Source organism: Gasterosteus aculeatus, chromosome 10, assembly GCF_964276395.1.
Source record: "Gasterosteus aculeatus chromosome 10, fGasAcu3.hap1.1, whole genome shotgun sequence".
NCBI classification, from domain to species: domain Eukaryota; kingdom Metazoa; phylum Chordata; class Actinopteri; order Perciformes; family Gasterosteidae; genus Gasterosteus; species Gasterosteus aculeatus.
In genome coordinates, this window is record NC_135697.1 from 6317498 (window position 1) to 6345405 (window position 27908).

Consider the following 27908-nt stretch of genomic DNA (forward strand, 5'->3'; position numbering starts at 1 on the left):
GGCTCTAGAGACTGCCAACCTCCTCGTCCTTCATGTGTTCAGACTCCATGGCATTCCTCTGGATATTGTGTCGGACCGGGGTCCTCAGTTCGCCTCTCGGGTCTGGAAAGCCTTTTGCCAAGCGTTAGGGGCGTCGGTCAGCCTTTCGTCTGGGTACCACCCTCAGACCAACGGCCAGACGGAGCGGGTCAATCAGGACCTCGGGTCAGCTCTCCGTTGTGTCTCTGCTAAACACCCTGCCTCTTGGTCCACCCATTTAAGCTGGGTGGAATACTCTCACAACTCCCTGGTCAGCTCCGCCACAGGCATGTCTCCTTTCATGGCTTCCCTGGGTTTCCAACCTCCCCTTTTCCCCATTCAGGAGACCGAAGTGGCAGTCCCCTCTGTCCAGGAACATCTCCGGCGAGCCCGCCGGGTATGGCGCGAGGCTGGTGCGGCCCTCAGACGTACTGCTGCTCGCAATCAGCGATTGGCGGACCGACATCGCTCCCCAGCGCCCCCATATCAGCCTGGTCAGAAGGTGTGGCTCTCCTCTCGGGACATCCCGCTCCAGACCGTGAGTAAGAAACTGGATCCCAGATACATCGGTCCTTTTGAGATTGAGAGAGTGATCAATCCTAGTGTGATGAGACTCAAATTGCCTCCGGAATTACATATCCACCCTGCTTTTCATGTGTCCCTATTGAAACCTGTCTCCACCAGCGATCTGTGCCCTCCGGCCGAACCCCCGCCACCCCCCCGGCTTGTTGACAACCATCCTGCTTACTCAGTCCGGCGGCTGCTGGATGTCCGCAGGCGCGGCCGGGGGTATCAGTACCTCGTGGACTGGGAGGGTTACGGTCCTGAGGCGCGGTCGTGGGTGTCCCGCTCGCTCATTTTGGGGCCGGACTTGTTGAGGGACTTTTATCGGGAGTTCCCCGACAAGCCTGGTAGGCCGCCAGGAGGCGTCCGTTGAGGGGGGGGTACTGTCGTGGTGTGATTTTTGATACTTGTTGTTTTGTGTTCTTCCATTTCCCTGGCAGTAGGAGACGGCGGAGGGCGAGGTTGGTGCTGAACGAGACACACCTGGTTCCCATCCCACCTAATCACTTGTGCCATAAAGACAGGCTCTGCTCGTCACTCCGGTGCCAGAGTATTCCCGCTCGTACCCGCTGCAACTCGTGGCTCCCGGCTCTCTTCTCCCGTGCTCTACGCCAGCCCAGCCAGCTCAACCTCCGTCGTCTCCTCCTTTTCCAGCGCCTTGTGTTTTTGTGTATCCTGCTGTGAGGATTAAACCTTTTGAAGACCATCTTGTCTCCTGTCTCTGCATTTTGGGGTCCACCGAGAACCGCACCGTGACAAGAACTGCACAAGTGTAAAATTGGTGGAGTGCCCGTTGAAGTTGAAATTATATCATTGACATATTTCATTGCTCTTATTTACTTTCTTTGTTGTGTTGAGATTGTTTGTTGCTGCTTCCGGTCTTTATGCTAAGCTAAGCAAAGCTAATGCATGTTTTGATCCAGCTTCATATTAAGTGCACAGACATGAAATCATGAGGCATCGATCTTCTCATTTATATCTCAGCAAGAACACAAATGATCACATTTTCGCTGTCTTGGTAGTTGTTATACTACCAAAGTCCTCCGGAATTACTCAATAGCCACTTTGACAATAACAAATACACAAAAGATTCCCACATACGCGTGGCTTTGCCCCACGGAGCATGTGTGGTCTTCCCCCTCTTACTGGGAGGAGGGTTTATCCACCTGCACAGGGCCGCTGCAGATCCCATCACACGCCCCGGAGGTAATGGAGAGCCATTAGGACTTCATCCTGCAGCCCTCCAGGTCCGACGGGCTGCACAGGAGGGAGAGGAGGTGAATGATGAATCATCTTCTATCCTCTCATTACTATTACGTAGCAACCCTTCTCTTCTATTCTCTTCTATTCTATCTCTAAAACAAACGGCCTTTTCTCTCTGAAAGTATACTCTCTGCTTCAGTCCCATTTTGACCTCCCGTTCCTCCCTGTTAATCTCCATCTCTGCCCTTATCCTCTTCACTCACACGCACAGAAACCTATTAAATGCACAGCACCATAGCACACTCACATTCATTCCCTCATTAGGATTAGCCAGTCCCTCTCAATGGTCAATGTCTCTTCCTCCTTACTATGTGGAGCTGTGCTATTCTTACCCTTCATACAGTACAAGTTGCTATATGTTCTACTGCATATAACATGTCAGCAGCAGCACACTTCTGTCCCTCACTATCCATCTGGCAAACACACAGACATGAAGACAAGGTTAGACTTTTGTAGCTGTTTTTTGTTACCAATTCAGCTTCATTGGGGGAGTAAAGGTCAGCTCCCGCGTCCGGCCTGCTGGGAAGCAACTATGCAAACATTTATTTATTTAAATATTAGATGATTACTGACTTAATTTGAGGACGTGTTATAGGCTGCTCAATCTAACTGAGTGGTCACAGAAGGGTCATTGATAGGAAACAGCGCATTGATGTGAACGTTGCGAAGCAAGAACACTTTTTTCACATCCTCAACTGACATTTACGGCATCAGAAGATTGAGACGGGAGCAGAGCCTTTCCCCCGCTGCTGTGCCACCTGAGGAACGATGCCTCCCGTGCAGCCTCCAGGATCTCCTGGGATGCGATTGTTCCAGTAATGTCAGTGTAAACTTCAACAGGCTTTGGCTGAGCTCCCAAGTCCTGCCACTCAACGCTGGTGATTCATCACGGGAGTATTGGAAGAGGGCTGCGGGCTGAACTCCTCTGTGGATGTAGGACAAGACATTAGTGGTTTTTGAGTTTGTTCTCATGTCATTTTGAAAAGCAGATCTGGCAGAGATGTTCACTCCACCTAGATTTGATAAAGATTATTGATCGGTGCAGCTTTAAACTACAACCCCAACTCATTTAAAGGATAATTCTAGTATTAACATTATACTTGAGTCTTATTTTTGACAATGATGTTTTATCAGTCTTGAGGGGGCGCTCACTTTGGCAAATACCTGAAGGTCAACATATAAACTGTGATGGATGTTTACAATCAACAATTGACAACAGTTGGAATTTTACTGCTTTATTTTGTCTTCTAAACTAGAATAATCCGTAAACCAGATTTCAGATTTGTACCAAGATTATAAACATGTGACTTCAGCAATATTTATTCCTGAATCGAATAAACCGGCGTATTTATATGAATCATGCGTCTCCTCGCTAATAAGATGTCCACATTTAGCCTCTTGTAATGAGGTTTACTGGCCTAAAAAAGCACTTACACACTTCTAGATTAAGCAAATAATGAATTCCCCCTGAAAACACAGCAAATCCCTCTTGGACGTTGTTTAGATTCTGGCTGAGCAGTGCAGCCCCCCCACACTCACTCCCTCTTGGTTAATTATGTCTCTCTTAGTGGGTTATAAGCTAATAAGGCAGCACCAGGTGTGCTTGTGGTTGCTGACGATCACAGATTGGACTGCAGCGGGAAGCTCAGGGTCGGTCCCAGACCCGATCAACCCAATTTCACAGAGTCCCCTGTTCTGACTGGCCGGGAATACAATGAATTGTGTTCAGACCCTGACACCCCCACGAGGGCTGTACGGGTTGTTGGTCGTCAGCACAAAAGATACCCTTCTGCGCCGAAAGAACGATGGCAACTAATTAAACGTTGTTTGTTTTATGCTATTTGGGTCACATGTGCTATATGGGGACGTTTTAGAGAGTGCTGGGGTTCCAATGGCGACCTCCTGATAGAGAGAAATGCAAATGAACCAACAGGCAATCAGGGCATTTATCGTACTTCCATCCTAATCCTGAAATTCTCTCTTTCTTAGCTCAGCCCCGTGGCAATATCCATCGTTTCTATGGACATTGAATCATGGGGTTCTATATACGTCTCTGTCGTCACAGGATTTGCCAGCAGCTTCCTTATCAACAGCAAATGCTGCACACGGGGCCCCTCAAAGAGCACACATCAGCCAGATCATTTGTACTGCAAGCAGGACAGATATATCTGAATGCACGTGCAGGCTTTTCCTTCCCTAATCTTCGTATGTATGCAGCAGATGGCAAACGCTCAATGGGGAGGACTGGTTGTGCAGACAGTAGTGCTGTCGTGTTTCACCCAGAAGAGATGCCCTTGATCTCTATCCAGTGGTGGTGGTGTGTGTGTGTGTGTGTGTGTGTGTGTGTGTGTGTGTGTGTGTGTGTGTGTGTCTGTAGGGGTTCAAACCGCTCTGTGAAATAAACACAGCCGATAACATCTGTGTTGGTATGCTGCACCCTTGTGGTGCTCAGCTGCTACATCTCTATAAGCCCAGATAAGGAGGCTGTCTGGCTCCAAGGGAATGAGATGGAATCGGTGGCATTTCACTCGATAAAGGATCCCACTGCATTTCCCCAGATTTAACAGCCTGCATTTGAGTGGTGGAGGAAACCATGGAACCACGGAGCAGCAAAATGTTTCATATTGCTCCAAATGTGCCACACCGACGCCTATCTCTGAGATACACTGAGGGACTCCCTCGCATTCTCACATCAGCAGATGGGGGGAAAAAAGAGAAGAGGTGAGAAACTGAGTCCTGGCAGCCCGATCGTGCACGTTCGAGTGCACAGGCACACGCACGGCTCAGTCCGACCAGTCGATTGTTCTCTATTAAGATGTCCTTTGTCTCGCAGGGCCGGCATGGCTGCCTTGATCTTGCACAGATGTCTCACGCAGTGGAAACTTGGCTACCGTGCAGCCGGCGTATTGACAGTACAGGCGTCCCTGGGAGGTGACAAGGACAGCGATTGATTGGGCCTAAATGAGAGTGAAGAGGAAGATTCATTGCCATCGATCCCCCGCTTTCCTCCAGCAGGCTCCTCCATCCTTGATTATAACCACTTTACCCCCGATCAAGTGTGTGCGAGCTGCGATGGGGGGAATCCCGTTGAGAGGTGTTAGCTCCATTTGCCAAGGCTGTAATTATGGGAGGATGTGAAGGCCCAAGGTCGACGCGCGGCAGGTGCCGTGAGGCTGGGTGATACTAATAGGCCTTCCTCTTGCTTCAGTTTAGTCATATAAATAATAGGCTCTGGGTAAGAAGGTGTGTTCTGTGTGTGTGTGTGTTTCTTGGGAGGATGCTCGGTGCATAATAAATGTTTCTGTGATAACGGCTTGAGGTCGGAAAAAACAAATCGCTGTGAGGAGACAGAGGTTTGCGAATGCAGATTAAAAGAAAACAGCGCTACTTTGTTTGTTTTTTTTACCATATTTTTTTATTGAAAGCTTCATCAGAGAGAGAAAAAAACAACAACTCATAAAACCCAAGTCAAATCCTAACATCCACAGATGTACAGATAGTTTCTCAAAGATCACACACACTGAGCAGCGTGTGCGAGGCGTGACCATGTCCTCCTCGGCGCTGAGACAAAGAGAAGTGAAAAGGAACAACCTAAAAACCACAAAAAAGAGAAAAATAACCGAAAAACAAATTAAAAACCGCTCTGCTGTCCTAATAAATAGTTCCTCTTTTTATCTGATACATTAATCCCGTGCCTAACGCACTCTCTGTGCCGGCCATCTCGCAACAATTTGCTCCTCCATCTCCTAGTGACTGCTGGATTTTCTCCGGCAGCAGTTTGGAGATCGGCTGCGTGGCCAATCGATGGCTCTCGCCAAAGGTGGACCGAAGCATCAATTAAAAAGCACAGGGCCTCGCTCACGTGGGGGCAGTTTGAGCAATTTTCCCACTGCATTATATGTGTGTGTGTGTGCTGGTCTGTGACGAGTAATTGAGGCACGGTTCTCCTTTACACTCAGCAGGAGGCAGTTCGCCAGGGTCACTCTGAACTACTGCTGTTCCTGCCAGAATCAAGTGGCTGCAACTCCGCTCACAAGGAGCCTCGCGAGAACTGAGGACGACATGCGACACGTCTGGCGAGCTTGCTGCCGTGACCGCGCGGAAGCAACATACACGACTTCCTGGATCACGTCACAATTAAGGATGGCGGCAGTGATTGTGTGGACCGATGAGTTGAGGACGGTGTTTTTCTTTAAAAAGCAGTGGAGTAAGCAGAGAGGACCAGGATGTTGGTGAGGTATGACTACATCACACACACACACACCTGCTTAAACTTTTTTTTTTTACTTGACCAAATGATGAACTATGAGGAAAATCCAGTAAATCGTCATTTCCACCTCTTCTTCAGTCAAAAACACGGACGAGAAAACAGTTTTTTTTTCTCTCACTTGCTTCTCAGGGCTTCCGAACTTCAGGGACCAGATGAGCGACATTCACTGCACATTGTGGTTTTTTAAAACTTCAGATAAATGATAATCTCAACACTTTACACATATGATTGCATGAACTTTCTTTTTGTCTTTTTTGGCACCATGCAAGCAAACAGGATGATCCCGACACTGACACAAGCGGGCAACCCATTAGAGGGTGTCAGGGAGTCCCAGCAGGGCCGAGATTGATTCAGCGTGAGTGAACGACATACTGGGACATTCCGCATCCCACCTGCTGTCCCTAGTAACAGCAGACAGGGAGAACGATAGTGGTACGCTCCGAGTCTCAGAAGGACGGGGGAAAGGAAGGGAAAACAACCGATGCAACGGATGGAGCGAAAGTTGGGGTTCGGTATGTAACTCGGTATAACTCGAAGGATGGGGGAGGTGGAGAAGGATGAGCGCCTGCGAAGGAAAAGGGGGGGGGGGGGGGGGGGGGGCTCGGTGCGATGGAGACGGGAAGGGAGATGCGTTGCTAATTAGCGATTGGTCGAGCTTGGTCGCCTCTGTGAGTCCTGTGCGGGGGACACGCTGCTGCACGGGGACGCAGAAAACTCCAGGCCACGACCACTTCTCCCCGGCAACAGCAGCTAATGATGCTCCCCCCCCCCCCCACACACACACTTACACACACACTTTCTCTCTGGGCGTAGCTGACTCCTGCTTTGTGCTGACACACGGGCTGAAAGGGAGCGTTTCTGCTGCAGCCTCCTTAAAATTGCGGGCATGCCTTCTGTACTCCTCCACGAAGGTATTGGTATTCTGGGAAAGTACATTATGCCATTGTGCTATTAAGAAAAAGCCATTTCTGTTTGTTCGGTCGGGTAATCTTTCAGATCTCTGTGAAGTATTGGTGCCGCACATGAAAAGCAAACACCTGCCAGAACATCTTTTTCTTTCTTGGATCTCCATTAGCAAAATAGAGCCGATTTTCTGTTGTGCATTTCCTTTCTCTCTCTCTAATCTCCTGGCTGTTTGTAATCCCGTTTCCCCATCATGCCATTACCATTGAATCTCAGGACATTTGTGGGACGTTCTGCTCTCCGATGTGAAACCCCTGCATCCCGAGTGCTATTAAGCTTCAAAAATGTCTCCTTAAGACGCCGTAAAAGTCTGGAGAACTCTGCTGTGGCGACACACACACACACACACACACACACACACACACACTATCTGAAAACTGGTAAAGTCACTTGAAGCGACTCAGAAACAGGACACATTGAGCTCATGAGATGCGTGATGTGGGGGAGACTTGTTCGTGGGGACAAGACCTCAAACCACAGCCTGAGGACAAGCAGATGTTGAGTGGCAGATGAGATGAAGAGAAATAAGGCGGGTGTTGATTTGATTGGACAATAAACAGCCGATTCTTCATTGAGAGACACTTTGAACGAGACACTTGGCCCTTGACCCCCGTAAATAAGCAGGTATTAACACCAAACTGAGGGCGGAACAAACGTGGGAATGGTTTTAACAGGTTTTTATAGTGTGTCTTTTGTGCGTCTTCAAGTGGACAGGTGGCCTGTTAAGTGCGGCTTGAACAGTGGACACAGTGAAGACTGCTCCCTCTTTAGCACCGCAGGGGAGCTTCCATATTGTGCAGCATTTCTTCAGCACAACTGACTCCAACAAGCTCTTCCATGTGCTTTTAAAGAAAAAAAACAAAAACTAACTGGAACTATCACACGGGTTTATTTGGATTTATGAAATCCATCCTTTATGAAGCCTCGTTGAAAGGCACTCGATGCCAAATGTGATTGTTGGTTACAAAGATGCCTCGCGAGGAGGCTCAGCTTGCCTTTACGATCCACAACAAGCCACCGCGGCCCGAATCGCAGCGCAGCGCCGGAGATTAGAATGAGTGGTATGAAAACGAGCGCTCGAGTACAGAAGTCGCTGAACAAAGAGCTCCCTCTTTCTCTAAAGAAAGGGGTCTTTCTAGGGACACTGGAGTGGATCCTATTGCCCCGGAGGGAGACAAATTGGGCCCGTCAAGCCTCATTGCGAGAGTGACTGAAATTGGTTTGTGGTTCTGCTTCCGCACCATCCAATAAAGAGAAGAAACCTCAGAGAGAGAGAAAGAGAGAGTAATGGGGGAGTCTGGGGGGGCGGGGGGGGATGAGGGAAAAAAGAACCTGGCTTGGCCATGGCACATTAATAGTGCCGGTGAAGCAAGGAAGAGAGCGGCTTCTCTTTAGCGCGGCGGCCCCGCGATGGGGCGGGTGGGGTGTGTGTGTGTGGGGAGGGGAGGGGGGGGGGGGGGGGGGCAGCCGAGCAGACACACACACACACACACACAAAGGCCGCTGTAATGGGGGGCGGAAATGCCCGTTGTCCCAAAAGCTATGTCTTCGGGGGTGCAATCCTCAGAGGTGAAATCATTGAAAACCTCCCACAGCTCCGGGACGGGGAGACCGGATGAGATGTGACGGGGGCTGTTTGTGCAACAAATTGGGACAAGCAAGCAACTGACACTCAGCGGCGGCCGAGGAAGGAGCCGCCATCAGTGCCTTGTTATGGCTGCTGAGGAGCCTGGTTAGCGGCCGCGATTGAATTCTGCGGCATTTCTTTGCTGCAAGTGAGTCTCTGCTGGTTGCGTTGTCGAGCTCGTGGTGATGACGAGACTGCGGTTAATTACTGCGCCCGCCCACTAACGCCCTGCGGAACCAGGAGGTGGCGCTTTTGCACTGCGTTTCTTCTGTACGCGTCGAGAAAACACGAAACAAGGTTGTGATTACGGAGCTTTGGAGGTGCTGGTGGGTGGATTGTGTCTCCTCTGGGCAGAGCCAGGCTAGCGGTTCGCCCCTGGTTCCATCCTTTGTGCTAAGCTAAGCTAACCGGCTGCTGGCGGTAGCTCATATTTACCGTACAGACGAGAGTGAAATTGTACTTCTCATCTAACCCTCGGGAAGAAGGCGATAAAGATAATTCTTTAAAAAAGTCATTTTCTTATTAAATGAGTGAATGACTCTAACAAGTATCTATGTGTGTTTTAAATAAGCTCTGTTAAGACCATCAAGTGCCATAAAGTTGATGCAATCATTGCTAAAGACTCAAACTACTCACCTGACGTCCAATATGCAGCCAACACCACTCATCTGGTATGGGCAGGGAAACACGCACAAAAGTCACCTGTGATTACAGAAGATTGACAGGGAGATCAACACTGAAGCTCGCTTTGCACGAGGAATGGTCGAGTTAGCTACAGCTCAATTAAAGACGTTAAGAGACTGAGGCCAAAAATCACTAAAAGGGACGAAGCTGGAAGCCATGTGTCGACAACCACGGAGCTTTCCACAATCTGTTTTCTAACATTTTTCCCTGCAGCATCTGTGAGAGTGAGAGAGAGAGAGATAGAGAGAGAGATAGAGAGAGAGAGAGAGAGAGAGGCGGAATGCAACAACAATGTGCGAAAGCATTTTAGAACTGATGTGTGACATACTCTGAAAAATACGAGACCAGCAGATGAAGAGAAAGGACTTTTGGTAGGACTGCCACTGGTTGCTTCACACTTTAAATACTGTTTGATGTGTGACTCTACACTGTAAGTGTTTGTATTCTGAGGTTTGTGTGTGTGTGTGTGTGTGCGTGTGTGTGTGAGACAACCATGGAAAACTAGCTTAAACCGGGTGAAAAAGAAGACGTTAAGAAGGATAGAAAGGACTGGTCCGGCCATCAAGGTCAAATAAAAAACAACAGCAACATCAACATCAACAACAATAATATCAACATTAGCATCATCATCAACAACAACAACATCAACAACAACAAAATCAAACTGAGAAATGGAAAACAAAAGAAAGGAAAGAAAAAGTAAAAACAAAACTCTGGTTCAGAGTGTCTCTTCATCTTTGGTATAAAAATGGCCGTCCATGGGCTGCATTTGATCCACAACTAGGAAAGACTACAGAAATTGTCAACAATTTCCTCTATTGCTTTTGCACTGATTGGTTTAAACCGTAAGCTCCTACCGAATCTACTGTTTTTAATTCACTGCCAGAATTTTTTCCATATTTTTTTTTTAGTATTTTAGTATTTTATAGTTTTTTTCCCCATATTTCTTCCTCCTCCTTTTTGCAGTGTGACAAGCAAAGCGGGCTAAAAACATCTTTAAGCTCATAAAAAAGGTCAAATGTGGCAGATAAAAAGCACTAATGTCATTGACAGCAACTTTGCCATGTAAAATAATAATAATGATAATAAAAAACAAGTTCAGCATTTGCAACATACCGCATCCACAATGCAGCACGTTTTCTTATGTTTTCATTTTTTCCTCAATGTGAAAAATCTCTTCAAAGCTTCCCTCTACCCCCCCATCTACCCCCCCCCCACACACACCCACAAGTCCTTTTCCCCAACAGACATTTTGTTTTCTTCTGACACTTAGTTACCTCTGACATAATAATTATCAAAGTTTTCTTCTAATGAAGAAAAGAAAAAAGCTCTTCTCTATTAAATCTGTACAGCTTATGTGATAGATTCTTTTTTCCTCTTGAGAGCAACTCCTCCAGTGTCTTGAACCATCCAAGTGGTCCAAGAGACTGATTTTGTTTGCTTATTCCTTTTTTTTTTCTAACCAGACGTCAGACTTAAACTCTGTAAAAAGTTTCTGCCGCCCTTCAAATTAAGGCCATGAAGATTCAAGAAAGAAAAAAAAAAACACTTTGTTTTTGAATATATCTAGAAAAGTAAAATGTAACACTAGAACATAAAAAAGAGTGAAAAGAAATTGTAGCTTAATATCTGAGGAAGACAATCTCTGTGTGTATCTCAAACTTGACTCCCGTTTTCTAATTACAAAATAAACTTCATCGCCTACTTGCGCATTCAACCTTTTTTTTTTTTCTTTCTTTTTTTTTATTTTATTGGTTGAGAATTTTCTTTGAGAAACTTTTCAAGCTTCAGCCCGGCTCTTCCGGCAGGTTCCCATACTAAACAATTCCACCTCTTTGCACTGTGCCCAGCAATTTTCCCTCACCCACTTCCACTGCCCTCTTTGCCTCCTTCTCCCCCTTTTTTTTGTTGTCTTTTTTTCTCGTAGGCCAGGTAGGAAATGAAAAAAAGTGTCTTTTTTTTGGTGCCTGGGCAATCTGGAAGCAATCTCTTTCTTTTTCTCTTTTCCTCACAAACACAGTGCAGCCACCTTCTGTCTCAAGGCATCGCTGTCACAGGAACATTCGCTCAGGCCGTTGCTATCTGAAGAAAGAGGAGAAAACAGAGAGGGAGAGAGAGGGAGAGAGAGGGAGAGAGGGTTGTGTCGTTGTAATCAAAGACCAATATCACAAACACAGAATCTGACAGGCTGACGGCCCCGTGGGGCAAAAAGAAGCACGTTAACCGGCTCTGATCGGCTCACGAAAGCAGAAAGTGCTGCCGAAATGACGAGCAAATGACAACAGCAGCCAGGAATAATTTGAGTCATCTACGCTGGCACCACTGCGCCTCTTAGTGCTCTCAATTTATTTAGATCAGCATTTCGTAGGGCTTTGCTCCACTACAATCTGTCAAAAAGAAATGACTCGCGACTCGACTGCTCCATAAATATTTTTTAGGATTACCAAATAACTGACAGGCAGACAGGAAGCCCGTCTCTACCGGCGGGACTTTGACGTGTTGGAGACAGAATGTATCTGTACGAAAGAGGAGGGGCGAAATCTCTGACGACAAATATACATCGTTTCAATATGTTTTAATGCTTCGCTCAACAATCATCACAACTGAAGAAAGATTAATAATAAATAATAACTATTCATGTTATCATGTTGCAGTTCACATCCATATATGTCTACAACAACCTCGTTTGGAACCGTTACGATAAGCTTATTCATTTTAGTGCGTTTTCAGTGACCTTTGACCACCACAAACTAATCCGTTCATCTCAGTCACTGTGCCGAGCTTAAAGAATTCCCCTCTGGTTGCCCCCCCGCCCCCCCTCCCTAGGTATAGGACCGGGCGCCCTGAGAACAATGCCTGCAAACTACCCTGAAAGGAGAGAACGCCACGTGAAAACGGTTGACAGCAGCGGTCCGGCTCCACTGTTTGACTCACTTGGACTGGTATGAGTAAGCAGGAACGTGGTCGCCAGCACTGTCCACCTGGATCTGTTGCTGCTGGCCAGCCACCTCCTGTGACGAGGGAGCCACTGTCTGGGGGGAGGCGTCCGTCACCACTCCCTGAGGACACGGCACGGCAGGAGATGTGTCAGCTCTCAACTATAACAAGGGTCTCCCCGCAAAGCTCGCCACTTCCTGCTGAAGAGTACGGGCCTGGAACCACTACTGCTGCTACTCTGCACGCGTGACACTGCATGTCCCTCAGTCCTGCACTGCGAAAGGAGCTTTTTCTTATTTGAATCAAGGACCAAACAGCCCTTTTCCAACTAACTTGCGTATTTTGGATATACAAATAATAAATGATCTAATTATGAGACCTCTGACCTCACACTGTAGATAAGCCAAGTGCCTATCAGAGACGCATGCAGAATCACGTCTTCCCTTTATGCCCCGTTGACGTGCAGCCGCAAGAAAAGCTGTTTGGAGGTTTAACACAACACTTAAGTTTGCTACAGCAATTAAGCACATTTACATTAAGTATAAATATTGGGAGCACTGTGAAATACACCTCTAACAACAGAGGAAAATTCCCATTACTGTGATTTGACACAGGGATTACTGTGTGGGAGTTGAATATGTACGACAACAAAAAACAGCTGTGCTAAATTGCTCGCGGACTTCCAACATCTTTGTTAGCGGTGAAAAAGATGCCTCCAAGCCTTTTTATGTGTGTCCAGCATTCCCCGTAGACACCCCCCCCCCCCCACACACCTCCCACCACATCTTTGAGTCATCTCAATCTCCTTTAACAAGCTCTCAAGGATACCGCGTCCTCTCCATACATCAGCCCTCCAGACACGGGCTGATGATGCAGTGATGTGCACCTCACCGCCGACGCTGCACAGACGCCGGAGCTCAGGATGAAATGTGCACGAGGCGCCACGGGCTACGCTGCAACTACATTTCTCTCCTCCGCCCGACTCCCTGGTGAGGAACTTTCAGAGGGCGGTACGGCTCGGGAGGGGAGGGGGGGTTATGAGAGAGGACGGGAGGGGGAGGGACTAATGGGTCTGTCAGGTGAAACTGTCATTGTCCGTGGTTGGTGGGTTAAGCCGGGAGCTGGTGCTGACGGATGGGCGTGTGTCCCATCCACCCGGCAGCCCGGACCGGCTGTGGAGATGGTTCAGGGGGGGGGGGGGGCAGCACCGCCGGCACTGTGTCTCACTTCAGCTCCTGTCATCCGATACACGACGGATCGTCCATCTGAACGCGGCCGCACTGTCAGCCGGCAGACAGCCGTCCCACGCTCTCCCCGGCGCCCGCCTGCTTCCCGCGCTCATCATTTCTCAGGCTGGACCGCTCCGAAAACTGCCAGCAGCTCAGACAGCCGCCGAGGAAGTGACAAACCCCGCGCTGCACTTCAAACGCCTTTCCCAAAACGCTGTAAAACTTTTGACTCGTCTTGCCTCGCTTGCAGTTTTGCACCCTGCTTATTTCGACGCCATTTGTTCAGCGAGCGATAGACGGCAAATGCAATCAGTCTGCTTAATGATTGTTTTGTTCTGGTGTTGTGCCGGGCAGCTTTCGCAATTTTGAAGTGAGCGCTTGTCGGTGTAAGCGAGTGGGCTGTGCCGCGTAGAGATGTTTCCGGTTTTGACGGTCTAGCGGGTACCGTGTGCGGGACTTACTTCGACAGGGACGGCTGTAGGAGGCACAGGAGTGTACTGGGGAATGTAGGTCCCTTGCATAGGCGCCCCAGCAGCTGCAGCAGTCATGTACTGAAACACAAATACGAGACAAATGCATATAAAAAACCCTCCGCGCGCACAAACACACACCCATCACAACACATTATTACATGTTAACGGCACGCTCGTTTCTGAGTAATCAAAATAGGAAAAGAGGTTTCAGATATCTAACATCAAAATTCCTGAAAAGTCTCTTTTAGTGCAATTACTTCGCAGAAACCAGTGGGTGCTGTGCTCTCCGCCGCCTTCGGAGGGCGCTAAAAGAATATGTGTGCACTCCGTGTGAACACAGATGAGCCGAGCAGAGCAGAAGAGAGTATGTGAGGTGGACGGCGGGGAGGGAGGTGCAAGAAATGTCCAGCTGCTCCACCAAAGACTTCAGAGAAGAAGATAAAAACAATGGTACAACCGAGGAGCACGAAAGAGAGACAGACAGACACACAGAGAGAGAGAGAGGGCCTCTCATCCTTTAAACACGCCTGCCCTGACTTCTTACGGGCTGCTGGCTCACTCCATGATGGCCATTTTACAGACGTGACACACGTTCCGTTACATGACAGCCAGGGGGCTTTCTCATGCAATATGAATGAGGACGCGGCACTTTGCGGGAGGCTTTTCTCCTTTTTCGTGTACGTGTGCCTGTGTGTGTGAGTCAAACGTGCACGCCTGTGTCAGCCTGACTTGCCAGCGTGCGTGTGTGTGTGTGAGTGTGTGTGTGCTTATTTTTAATTAGTAAATCCCTGTGCATAGAAGATGACTTATTGTCTGTCCAAGTGTGCATGTGGATGAACAAGTTGTGCAGCTGGGTTTTGGGAACATACATGCATGCATGTGTGTGTGTGTGTGTGTGTGCGGCTGAGATAGACAAAGATAAAGAGGCTTGGAATGATAATGCTGCAGTACAGCGCCAACGGATGTGATCTCAGATAAAAGCCTCTCCTCGTCTTCCTGCTACTTTTCCGGTCCAGGGGAAAAAAAAGAAAAAGGAAAGCACGATCTTTTTTCTGTCTTATTTTCCTTTCTCCTCTCAGTCCCCCTGCCAGCGGTAAAAAAAAAAAAAAAAAAGCGTGGCGGCAGCATGCAGCGGTAATGGAGGAGCTGTGCCGGGGCTGCGCAGCCCGCCTTGGCCGCGGGCCCGGCGGTGCCGGTGAAGTGTCATTACCGGCGGCGTTGCTAATGGATCGGGTACGGCTCCACCGCTCACCCCTAATGAGAGCAGCTAAAGGCCATGGACATGGGTGATTAACTCCCCCACTGACGCCACACAGGGCCGGGAGGATGCCCCGCCATGAATGTGAGCGTGCGCTTGCGTCTGAGTTTGGGGCGCCGCCGCGGGTGCGCGTGCGAACTTAAGGTTATCACACCTTCGGGGCTGTCACACCCAGGACGGGGTGAGGCGGCGCGTCCACACTTCCTGACACATTACCACATTACCTCTCCGTGTCATCCCCTCTTCCCTCTCACCTTTCTGTCACTCCCTCTCCCCCCCCCCTCCCTCTCTCTCAACCTGCTATTGTCTAAATCGGGTTGTTCAAGTGACCTTCTCCCTGGTGAATGCATACCATGCATACCAATTCCCTGCAGCACTTTTAGTCTTTGCCTCTACTTCCCATTAACTTATTCAGCCGACTCACCTGTGAGGCCTGCGCGAGAGCAAATGAAAGGATAATTAGCATTATCGAAACCTCCCTGTCAAAGGCACAGTGTCCATCTGAAATGTTATATTTCTCTGCAGGACTGCCAAAGGAATTTAAATTAGCCTTCCACCATAACCATTAGTTAACCTATCTAATGTGGCAGGTTGAGCAGGGCATGCTGTCGGAGCCGCTGTGGTCTCAAGTCAGGGGGACGTCGAGCATGGCTTCAGTGAATTGGGTTGCTATGGCAATAAAGATGATTTTTGTCCAATTTCAACACATTTAATAGTTCTCTGTCCATAGTCAGGGAACAGGTTTGGTCGATATGAAGTATCCCTAATTGGCCATAAATGATGTTTCACACTCAGTCACGTACACCCGTGCAGAAACACACACACACACACACACACACCTGGAGCAGATGGCCTGTGCGTATGTTTGATGAACGGGAGGCCTGAATAGTTCCTTAACGAGGCTGATGTGAGCAGACTCCTTAAGTCTCTTGTGCCATCACTCTCATGCATCTATAAGCACTGTATAAAGTCAATGTAATGTGTGTGTGTACCTCACTATTGAGTTTGGGCCCTGTGCACCGAATAAGATCGTCTACTTTCAGCCGCTGGTTGAAGAAGAACAATCTATGAGTCAGGAAATTGTACTTTTGGTGGAGGTGGAATGTAGCAAACTCCATTAGCATGTTTAAATGACTCATCTGCCTCTGTCTTTATCCCTCCATCACATCCATCCCCTGCGTTGACACGCTGTTAGAGGATAACAGTTGGTCAAGGCACGAGCATCTAGCTACTCAGTGCGGGTTATTAATGGCGGAGCGGCGTGGAGATGGGCTGTGATGACTATTGATCTTCGCTGTGAGGCTCCATCACAATGGAGCTGCACACCGGCGGCTGTGAATCACGGTGCTGTGCCACTTTACGGTGAAAAGGCCTCCATATCTTGGCCTCCGGGCTTTGTTAACGCTTCCATCGAGGAGATTTATACTGGCGAAATCTGTCTGTTTTTGTTTGTCTCACGCATGCACGGAGGGACGCAAACGCTCACTGAAATTGCGCAATAATTGTTTTGGCTGGACAAGATTGACTGAAATATTCCATAAAATCTAAAATAAATCAATCAACTTTGACACAAGAAGAAGACTAAATAACAATAAAACAACAAAATGAATTTTTGTTGAAAAAAATTGAAATTAAAAAAAAAAGGGGGAATGTCATATTATCACTTTTCACTAAAACTGGACATAAATCTTTTGAGGTGTCATAGACTAAAATTATACGTCAATGACTTGAAATAGACATTTTAGCATTTTAGTCTAAAGACTAAATCTAAAAAAGATGCCAAAATGAAAATTGATGATCAGCGCTGCCTAGTTTGACAGTTTCACAATCAGAGTTCATAATCTTCACAAACTGTTTGGTTGTTTTCCTGAAGCTGAAATCTGCCAGGTGTTTTCAGTCGTGTGCTACAGTCAGGATACAGTTTGACCAAATATGACAGAAAGTCATTCTTACAGTAACCAACTTGCTGTAAAATACCCAAATTATGTCGCCAACAGTAAACATAAACTTAATAAACCGCTGTTCTTTATGATCAGGACACAGTTTAAGGCTACGATCTGCCTGCACTGCGTCTGGTTGAGTCTGGTTCTTTGCAGCAAGCTCATGCATTTTATGCAAATATAAAATGGGAACATATACAAAAGTTTAGCACGAACATCAAATTCAGAACGTTAAAATTTATTCAAGAGCGCCACAACTCTGGCACCATAGTTATTGGCTGCGAGCCCTTAAACACATTCAAAGCACATTGTAAACTTGAAAAATGCCACAATTACCTTCAAGGTCCTACGAGGAGCTAACAGCTCAGTGGTACTGGGACTCACGCGGACGTCAAGGTGTGTTAATGTTTGGCTGCGGATCTACAAACGAAGGGTCGGCACGCTCGCTCGACTCGGCTGAGTAAAGTTTAAACAAAACCATGCACGGTTATGGAAATGTAGAATAACATGCTGTACTTAGACTCCCCCCGCAGAAAACCAAGGAAAACGGCCCGGATAATAGAGGGAAGCGCTTCACACAAATCTGTCTTGCAGGGACACAGAAGCTGTCAATCACCACTGTCACCGTGACAACAGAGACCTGGGTTCTCCATGCCATGACGGAAAGAGGATGGAGAACACAGAAGGAAGGTCACCTCTTGTCATGTCAGACACTATGTCGCTCACACAATAACGCAGACACTGACGTGCGTACACACACACACACACACACACACAATAGAGCACGCGCACAACAACTCGTGCACAACATCTAACAGGCACGAGCAAAAACAAAGCATGACGGATAGACTCCTGCTAAGTGGTTAGGGCGAAGAGACAGTAAATAAATCAGTCAGCGAGCGATATGCACCAAACATGGTGGAATAAATCTGTGAGGAGCACGGATGGCATGTTGATGTGTGCCATCTATAAACAGTGAGCCTGAGGTTCTCTAGCATTCTGTAATCAAGTTGTTCAAGATAGACAGACACCAAAGTGAGCCGGGAGACTGTGGAGATGTTGAAAACAGAATCATTTTCTGGCAGCGCGACGTGATTCCGAAGCGGTGACCATCGGCCGACCCAGCTTGTTAAATAGGCCAAACCCCGCGTGCCGATCCTTGCTGCAGAACAACATGGCGTTTCCTCGGAAAGCTACGGTCACCACACCAGTGTCGCAGCTTGGGCGGACCGGGAACATTTGGTTCTTTTCTTGCAGAGGAGGAGAGAAGCCGCAGCCACACACAAGCAGCCGCAGAGAGTCCTGGAACAGCCAAGAGTATTCTGAGGAGTGGCGGAAGCCGGGATGGGTTGTTGACTCTGGAGACACTACTCATGGTAGGTGTGCGTCACAGAAGGCGACGCTTGAGTCCCGTGACTACTTGGTGGTGGTCATAAGCCCAACACCATGCACAGGAATGTGCTTTATGAGTATGTGGTGTCCAGTCCACTTTACTGCGTGGATAGTTACAGACACTGGTTCCTGACTCTTCCTTTAACAGGCATTATGGAAGGGCTTTCATCTGGCCTGAGAGTGAGCTTCATAGAAAACACGTCTCAATTTCTACTGATGATCACGTGTGGCGTGCCGTGTGTGCATCCCGGCAATAAAGAAGTGATGCTGAACAGAACATCGCCTCGGGAGAGCTCACAAGGCAGAAAGGGGAGACTAAAACTGAATTATTATTTCTTTTAAAGGGAGAGAGAGAGAGAGAGAGAGAGAGTGGCGTAACCCACTTTCTCCTATATCACAACCCATCAAACATCAGAAGCCATCATCATAGATTAGTCTGTCTCTAATCCTGGCTGTTAGCACAGCTGGGGCCGATTAGGGAGGGGGAGCCAACATGGCGTCACAGTCGCTGACAGCTCACCTGGAAACACATGGATAACTGTACAATACAGCACTGTTTCAATCACACACACACACACACAGATCAAACGTAGTGCCGGAGCAAAGCTGTCTGCTTGGCTGCCCCCAGGCAGCAGGGTTAGGGCAGGAAGTCGGGCTTCAGAACTGTGCAACACCTCTAAGGCGACTTGATCCTGATACAGGGGGGAGTTCCTGGTTTAGGGGGCAGCGACTGTAAGCCAGTGTGTGTGTGTGTGTGTGTGTGTGTGTGTGTGTGTGTGTGTGTGTGTGTGTGTGTGATGAATGTGATGCGTGATCCAGAGAGTGAGTGAGACGGAACGTGTGAGAACGAAGCAGAAATTAGAGGTAGAGAGTGAGGAAGGTGGACAAAAGAGGACCCTGTCACACCATTCACTTTGCAGGAAATCTGTTTAATGTGGAAGACTCTCAATGTCTGGCAGCGGACGCTTGCAGTATGAGCCAAATGAAGGCAGAGCACATGTGGCGACAGCCTAAGAGGGTTTGGCTTTCTTGAAAGGAAATGTAAAATCCATCTCTCACTCAATGTGTATTTTGTCTTAGACCCGAATGAATAACGCTCCCCTCCACTTGATCATTCTGACCCCAACCTTGTGTAATGGACACCTGGTGATTTCTCTCTCAGCGTATAACTTTCTGTCTCAAAGAGCAGATGTTGACTTTCACATGTTTTTCATTGCTCCACTGGTATGCTGCAAAGAAATAGCAGCGAACCGCTAGCCACAAATCCATTTTAAGAGCAGCTTTCAGTGGATCGATTCGTAGTGTTAGAGCATTTTTAGGTAATGCCGTGTACTTACTGATCTATTGACGCCTAAAATGCTGGAACCGTGTACATGCACATTTCCAGCATTTATTTGGTGTCATCAATCGAGCAAATAACACGTTACGACAATTTTTTTTAATACATTTCCCCTCATGTCAGGAGAGAAACAAAGTATTACCGGCGAAAGACCAACTCAAGTTTTAGAGGAGGTACAAGTAGTAAAAACTACACACAAGTATAAAAGACAAAAATATAGCGCAACAGTTAAGTAGCAGTTCAGTCAGCCTCAGCTACGATGTAATAGGCACCATTGTTAGCAATAAACTGAACACAGTAAACTAAATTAACCAATCAGCAATCGCTTAACAACCACATTAATGAAAGCCAAGTATCGTTGGAAAAAATTGTAAATATACACATTGAAAAAAACGTCAGCGCTGAGTTTCTGAACTTGCAGGTTCTCTTGACGGTATCCTGGCAACAAAGAGATCCTTGTGTGTTTGTGTTTTGGCACGTGCGTGGCTCGTTTTGCCGCAGCGAGGTGTACTCACACTTCCTGTAGTGCCCAGGGACAGGTGGTTCATCTGCTGGGCCAGAGGGCCCATCATGCTGGCAGGCTGCATGGACATAGTGTGGTCCATGGCTGGAGTGATCACTGCACCCTGGTGGAGACGAGAGAAAAGACGAAGAATCGGTGACGATTGTGGATGTCCTTTATTCTGGTGACCTTCCACAGAGGCGTTAACGGCCCTCTGCGAGTGCACATAAAAAATACGTTAATAATTGTGATATGCAACAGGATGGGGCCATGCAGGAAGTCTGGGTTGGAAAGGATACGATGAGAAAGAAAGGCAGCAGGGGCACAGGAAGGATCTTCAAAAACATAGAAGCAATAAAAACAGGGAGGGAGAAGGGAGGTTCAGGCGGGGTTGATTCGAGGACACACGCAGCCAGAGAGGAAGAACAGAAGAGGGGACGTCGTCGATAAACAGCAGCAGAACACGGGGACATTTTTCAAGATCAATACACAATATTGTCTTTCGGTCCATAAAAATAGTCACTATGTGCTGCGGATGCATCAACGATATGGGTTTCAGCGGTGCATTGATTGAGGAGAAAGTATGCCTCCTCTCCGCCGCCGCCCTGCCGCCTCCCCTCACTCTCGGGCCTCCCCTCCTCTCGTTTTAATGCACCGCGTGTTTTCCCTAACAGGCGGACGAGAACGCTAGGAGCTTCTTCTTTTTTTCCGCGGTGCAGTGGAACACGGGGGAAAGTGATGAAACCATTGTCGCACTTTCATCCCTCGTTGTGATGGCTCCATTTTCCCGGCACCGACGCCTCGCCTCGGGAGGAGCGCGTTGAAAACCGAGCCCTCTCCCTGCGCCCGGCTTCCTCTCCTCTCACTCTGTGTGTGTGTGAGTGTGTGTGTGTGCGTGTTTGCAGCTAAGCCTGCAGCTCACTGTGCGTAACACCATTAGTGCACGAGTGTGAGACTGACTGGTGTCTGCGTGTGTGGGCGTGTGCAGCTCTGGTAGCGTGTGCGTGTGTGTGTGCGTGTGCGCACCCACCGGTGACTCTGTGTGGGCCTATTGGAGAACAAACTGTGCAGACACAGCCTGTCAGAGCCGCTCTGCTTGTCTACTCCCTGCATTCACAACACAGTCAGCCAACTCTCGCTCGGCGGCTGCCCCCTCCCTCATGTTCTCCCTCTACCACTCAATATGCTGGCTTCATGTGATCATTCCCTTAGGTTCACCTCAGCATATCAAGAAAGAGGATGCGTGAATGCTGTCAGTCAGTACTAGAAGGAGCACTAATATTGCAGCAATCGCGTGTCACAGTATGACTAAGTGGACATTTGCACATAACCAAGTTAAAACCGTTTCCTCCACACAGACAAGGGCAGTTGGGGGGGGGGGGCTCAGTTTAGTCTCTGAGGCTCTATATAGCCGCCCTATCGTACTGTTGAATGTCGGAGCTGAATGAAACCTGAGAAGAAAACTGCAAAACTACTCAGAGCTGGAAAAAGCACTGTCTCATTTCTGTTTTGTTCCATTGTCCATTTATGAGAATGATAACAGTAGTAAAATAAAAGTTGAGACTATTACAAAATATTCAATGTTATGCTATGTATCAGTGTGCAGGCTTGCTAACATGGCGAAACATGACATTGGTCTATTTATCTGACCCGACACGTGATAACATTAATTTAAAGGAATTACCAAAATAATTAATGAGAAGACATTTCTTGGGTTTTAACGGTTCTGCCTGATTTAGTGAATGACGCTTTGGAACCAGCTTGTAACAACCATTTTCTGATGCTCCAGTAATACTCCAAGTTACCGGGTGGTTTAACTGATTATCTTGTGTGTCTTTGTGTGAGAAATCTGAACCTAAGTAACTAATGCAGGTAACTCAATATTTCTCCCCCACAAAAAACAACCAGTAGTTCCCTGCGTTCACCACCGTGATAGACAGGCCAAGTAAAGGAGAGGGGAAACGAGTAAACAGGAAGAAAGAGAGAGAGCGTGAGGAGAGGGGAAGGATGATTAAGGACAGAGCTGATGGAGGTCACGAGGAAGACGAGGCCAGAAGAGACGGGCGGGGAGACGGAGGACAGGGGATTGGAGAGAAAGGCGAAGGGACACGGAGGGGGAGAACCAGAGACAACAAAGAAAGATAAAGCGGAAGAGAGGAGGCGGGGAGGAGAGAAGGAAAGAGTGAGAGAGGAGCGAGGGGGAAGCAGTAGGAGCTGTGGGCTACCTGTTACCGACTTGGACAATGCCTTTATAATGGGAAAGGGAGGGCAACGGAAGGGCTTAATTCACAGACGTGTCAGGGAGAGTTAAGCCGATTTGTGATTTCGATTTTCTGTGTTTGTCAGACTGAGTGTCTGTGGGAGAGAGTGTTTTTAGTGTGTGTGTGTGTGTGTGTCTTTCCACAAACCGACTCGAGAGGAGAGAAAATGAGAAGACTGACACAGATGGAACAATAAATGTTTGGGATTTGAGACAGAGAGAGGTAGCTAACGAATGCACCTCAAATGTCCGACGCAATGTTCACAGATCTTCCACATGCATGCACTATTTTGGGGCGTGCGAGGGAAAAATCCATCTTGCTCGAGATGGTATTGATCGTGCACAAGACAAGAGAAGGATGATATCAGCGCCCTGGTTGTTAAATACGAGGATATACACTCAGCGACCGGAGACAATGTACAGGAAATAAAAATGTCTTGTAAAAAAAAAAAAAAAAGCAGTGTTTTTTAACAAGCACTCATTACGAGTAAAGAGCAGCACTCAGACTGATGGAGCCCTGATCCGTATCAGCTGCTATTCATTGCTTTGTCTGCAGTTGCTGATCGGGAATAACAGCTTAAAAATGGGTAAAGCGATACATAAATGTCACACAGATAGAGTGTTTATACCGGCTGATCCATTAGGGTTAAGGGCCTCCAGCACGTGTCTAGCCCTCCACAGACTGAAGGCGCAGTCAGGTAAATGCAGCATGTTCCGAGTCATTGGGCTTAAGGAACTGAGTATTTGGCTTCCTGCTGCACAGAATCTAAGCCAATTTTGTGAACGCTGACATGAGAAATTGTCCTCTGTTTTGCAGCCATGTGACCGAAATTGATGTGAAATGGTCTTTTGTCATTTATCTGCTCTTTCAGGACGCCAGCGCCAGATGGAAGAGTGTTACAGAGTATTACAACATGTCACAAAGTAAATAGACTACAACCTTCACAGACCAGAAGAACAACCATCAATCAATCAATGGAGTCACACTTGCACGTTCAAGTGTCCCTTGAAGAATAACTTTACAACAAAGCCAGGATTACCATTCATGATTATACTGGGTAACCGGAAAGAATGGGGTGACACCGGTGGGCGTAAAATGTGAGAGTTGGCAGGAAAAAAAATATATTAAGAGCGGCGAACAATGCCGCGGCTGTGTCCCACTCAAACAAAGCATCACTGTTTGTCGTCCACCTGAAATAGGACCTGCACGTGACACATTCCTCTCGGGTTTTGACCCGTTGGTTTCTCCATGTGACGTCACGGCGGTTGGGACACCGATGCTGGAAGCGCGTGCTGCATCGGGGTGAACGTGACACGCGAGACCGCAAGGTGCTCACGGGGGTGCCGAGGCTCCGCCGCCGCCGCCGCAGGGTTCGAGTAATTCTGCCAAAGCTTCAGTACGGCGCAGACATTCCTCCGTATCGAGTGAAACGTGCACACACAGACGCAGCTCCTTATTGGTCTGGAGAGCCTGGTGTTGCCCAACATCTGCTGATGATTGACTGGTAACTTTATACGGTGCAGAATGCCAGGGAGCGCTGGTGCCTGCCCACCTGAAGGGGTGCATGCTGTGGGTATAAGCGAATCCTCAGAAGCCACACGAGGTACTGGACAGTGAGCCTATGTCGCTGCATTTTCATCCATATTGATATGTTCCTGCTCAATCTGAACACATACACACGTGATCTCACTGCCCGGGATGAACGTGAGAGAAGAGCCTGTTTATTCATGTGTCCATCTGTCCTTTGGCTGCTCTGGCGTACTACTATCGCTAGGACATCATGTGGTGGCGGTTATTGGGGTATTCCTTTCCTTTTCACTCCTCGCCTGCAAGTGATCGACAACTGCTTCAGTTTGGAATGTAGTTTGTAGTTGCTGCGGAAGTGGAGGGGGAGGCAGGAGACACCTGTGGGTTGCATCCATTCAATCAAACATTACAGAAGGCCGCGTTGTAGACACACCTGGCTGGGAGCTGCTTTCTGCTGAGTTCACCTTTTCAAAATCTTGTTTTGTGTTTGTGTTCTAATAAGCCCGGCGATATCCACCCCTTGACTTTTATTTCACCTGCCTCGACTGTGAGCACAGATTTCAGATATACCCTCAGGCACCTTTCTATTCAGGAGAGCCCAAAAAAAGGGAACCGGCATCCTGGGCCTTGCACTCTTAATCCACGGCATGAATCCCCGCTCGGGGCAAACCGACTGCCTTGGATTGCCCCCGTATTACCAGCACAGCCTGTCTACAAGACACAACGTGTCCAGGACCAAGCCAGGATGGTGAGCTGCTCATTCTACCCAACCGAAGTAGCGCAGAAACAGTAGTGCACATTGATGATAGAGGTGCAGATTGCGGCTTATTGAAGGATTCTCCTTTGATGATGACATTTTAATTTATTTTGTTTTGAAACAAAAGGCCTAAAAGACCCCACAACAACCCACAGGGAACGCGACTGTGAAAGAGAAGCAGCCGAGGGGCCACAGCAATGTATGTAAACAGATTAGCATGTGGAGCCAGATACCAATAAACAATTTCTCACCTCTGGCAAAGATGTTTATCTACTGTGAAGCTATTTGTCCTCCACAATGAAAGGACAACAAAAGGGATGATGGATCAATCTCCAGACACGTATTGATTCATTTTTTCTGTCAATCATGTGCAATATCTCAAGAGGTTGTTGATTGAATTACAATAAAACTTTTACCCCAGAAAATCAGTGTTTTGCTAATCACGCCAGTGGGCACTGTTGCTGTGGGCTACAAATACAGGTCAACGTAAAGGGATATAAGTCTGTAATTGGCTGTGATTGAGATTGTTCATAGTAATGCTATCGCTTTGTTATGCACAAATTACTACGGACCCTATTAGTACTGATAACAACTATGAAAAGGCTGATAGTAATGAGGTCATTATCATAAGGATACACTAATTGAAGAGTATATTTGGATGGATTAGAGCGGTCTGTCTGTGTGCGAGTGTGGGGGGTGGGGGGGGTGCATGCGTACAAGAGAGGATAAAGATGCTAGATGAAGCATGTAACAGTATTTGTCATGTCTCCACGGGAGGTCCATTCCTCTGCACGCTCGGATCAACGGTTGTCTGGCTGCCTTTTGTAGACAAATGGATCATTTCAAACCCGAGGCTCTCTCTAGAATATTTAGCCTATTTACAAAAGCAAAAAAGGATTTGAAATCCATTTTTTTTAGAACAGTGAGCTAGTGAAGCTTGTCCACCAAAGCAAATCAGCTTTTGTCTTTTTTCAAGGTAATACCTAATGCCCTGTGGCATTGCAACAATATCTCATTTTATCTCTTTTTTTATGGATGCAACTTTGACCCTAGACAGACAATATTTTTGCAGTTGTACTTTGAAAGGGCATTAGAGAAGAGAAAGACAGAGGAGGTTGAGGAGAGAGCAGCTGGCTAGAGGGATAGAAGGAGACAAAAACAGGAAGCAATGAGCGGGAGATGTATAGAAAGAAGTAGCGAGGGAATGAGTGCAGGAGAGAGGGATGAAAAGGGAGAGGAGAGGAAGAGCAGCGTGAGCAGCTCAAGGACGACCGCGGCCCCGTCTCAAATTCCGCCTCGCCAGTCGAATCCATAAGACCGACATAATGTTCCCCTCTGAATCCGCGGAACGTTTCACGTGTCAAGCGGGGAGATGGGTATCACATGGTGCACCGACTCACCCCCATCCGGTGAGGGCAGATGCTTACTGTATGGTTCAATGCCGAGAGGCCCGGAAAGTGGCTTATTGGAAGACGAAGCCAGGCAGAACTGGCCGGGGTGCAACAGAGAGGAATTCAAATATCCACCCTGAGATTTCCCATTAGGAATACGTTCCTGCACTCAAACATGATGTGTGTTTAGAGCAGCAGTGCATCGGGGTAAAAGTTGCATGTGCGTAAAAAGGAAAGCGGTCATGCTGTTCAGACATCCCACGCCTAAACGGCCAAACGGAGCAGAGCAGATCTGAGCGACAACAAGAGGGAAGAAAAGAAAGGGAAGAAAAGTGATGAACAGCGGGGGAAAAGTTGAAACCTCATTTTACCAAACACTTCCATGCTCAGCACTTTCTGCCCATTATTTGGAGATTACAAACACATTACAAACACGGTTCCCTCTTTACTCTAGTTCTATCTACCAAAGTGCCGCCTCCTCTTTTCGGTGATGAAGTTCAGTTTGGTATGAATGTACTTGTCAGACGTAATCTAGATAAACACCTTTAGTGAAGTGGTACGAGATGTTCTGTGTTCTGTTCTCATTGCAATCCGAAAAAAATACATTTATTGATTTGCTGCCAGTCAATATATCATCTGTTATTCACCATAATGCTGTTTGACCTTGTTTTTCAACAGAGCATACATGAACTACTCGAAGTACTCGTGGACCAAACTGAATGGCATGAAGATGTCTGTAGAAGGGAACAAGTGATGGGTGGAGTGGTTTCGGACACAGTTTGAAAAACATACGGTTGCTAGTAGCGACCACTGATGTATAGTATCTTCAGTAACACTTTAACTGGCGCAGTTAGCAACACACTTGCTTAGACAGCAAGTGTGTTGCTAATTTGACATTTCAGTTTGACTGGCATGGGTTCTACGATGCACACGCGCGTCTATTCTATACTGATAGCTAACTAGCTGGCTGTGACCCTTTCCCCCTCTGTGCTCCACTGCCTCCATATTGCCTGGACACCAGTAGAGCCTTTGCACAACGCTTCATTGGTTTAACACGCAACACGTAGTGGCACCGGCCAAATGGCGGCACAATCAATTGGTTTTTAATGCTTTGAATAGACCCGTGAGCTCTTGAAGCTAGCACGTTTGGGTAATTTGATGTTAGTCACCGAGCTGGTAGCCGGCTTTGGATGTGTGTGTGTGTGTGTGTGTGGGTGTGTAAGTGCATGTAACTGGTGGCGGGCGTGAGCGTGCGTCATAAAGGGAGCCAGATTGGAAGCTCTGATCCAGCGACGGCAGTGACAGCTGGGGTTAGCGACTAGCAGCCGTTTGGTGACAGAACTGGATCACAATGGGGACGGATCCGGCCACATGGCTACTTCTGGCATGACGGCATAATGAGATGTACACCAAAGAACAATGCACTGCCAATGGCTCCGAGAGGGGAGTGCTGTCAGGCAGCTTTACGGTCTGGTTGGGAACAACCAGTATGGACCACACATATGGTAGGAAA

The 27908-nt window shown here is 47.7% G+C and overlaps 1 protein-coding gene and 1 long non-coding RNA gene across 14 annotated transcripts in view; one reads left to right on the top strand and one right to left on the bottom strand.

The window, feature by feature from the left end:
- Nucleotides 1–395: 395 nt before the first annotated feature.
- On the top strand, nucleotides 396–1288 carry LOC144383545 (uncharacterized). The gene is made up of 2 exons (XR_013450986.1): nucleotides 396–556; nucleotides 703–1288. It is a non-coding gene; the product is annotated as an uncharacterized LOC144383545 (long non-coding RNA).
- An 8453-nt stretch (nucleotides 1289–9741) lies between these two features.
- rbms3 (RNA binding motif, single stranded interacting protein) overlaps nucleotides 9742–27908 on the bottom strand; it is a 177282-nt gene continuing 159115 nt past the window's right edge. For 8 of the 13 annotated variants that reach the window (XM_078081367.1, XM_078081361.1, XM_040188547.2 and 5 more), the window contains exons 11-14: nucleotides 20473–20583; nucleotides 14017–14106; nucleotides 12324–12448; nucleotides 9742–11471 (exon numbers count right to left, since the gene is read on the bottom strand). In XM_078081367.1, coding sequence (XP_077937493.1) covers nucleotides 11468–11471; nucleotides 12324–12448; nucleotides 14017–14106; nucleotides 20473–20583 — 330 coding nt within the window. In that variant the 3' untranslated portion in view covers nucleotides 9742–11467. Of the gene's footprint in view, nucleotides 11472–12319; nucleotides 12449–14016; nucleotides 14107–20472; nucleotides 20584–27908 lie in introns of those variants that run through there. The other 5 variants (XM_078081366.1, XM_078081365.1, XM_078081364.1 and 2 more) reach the window with 2 other exon arrangements.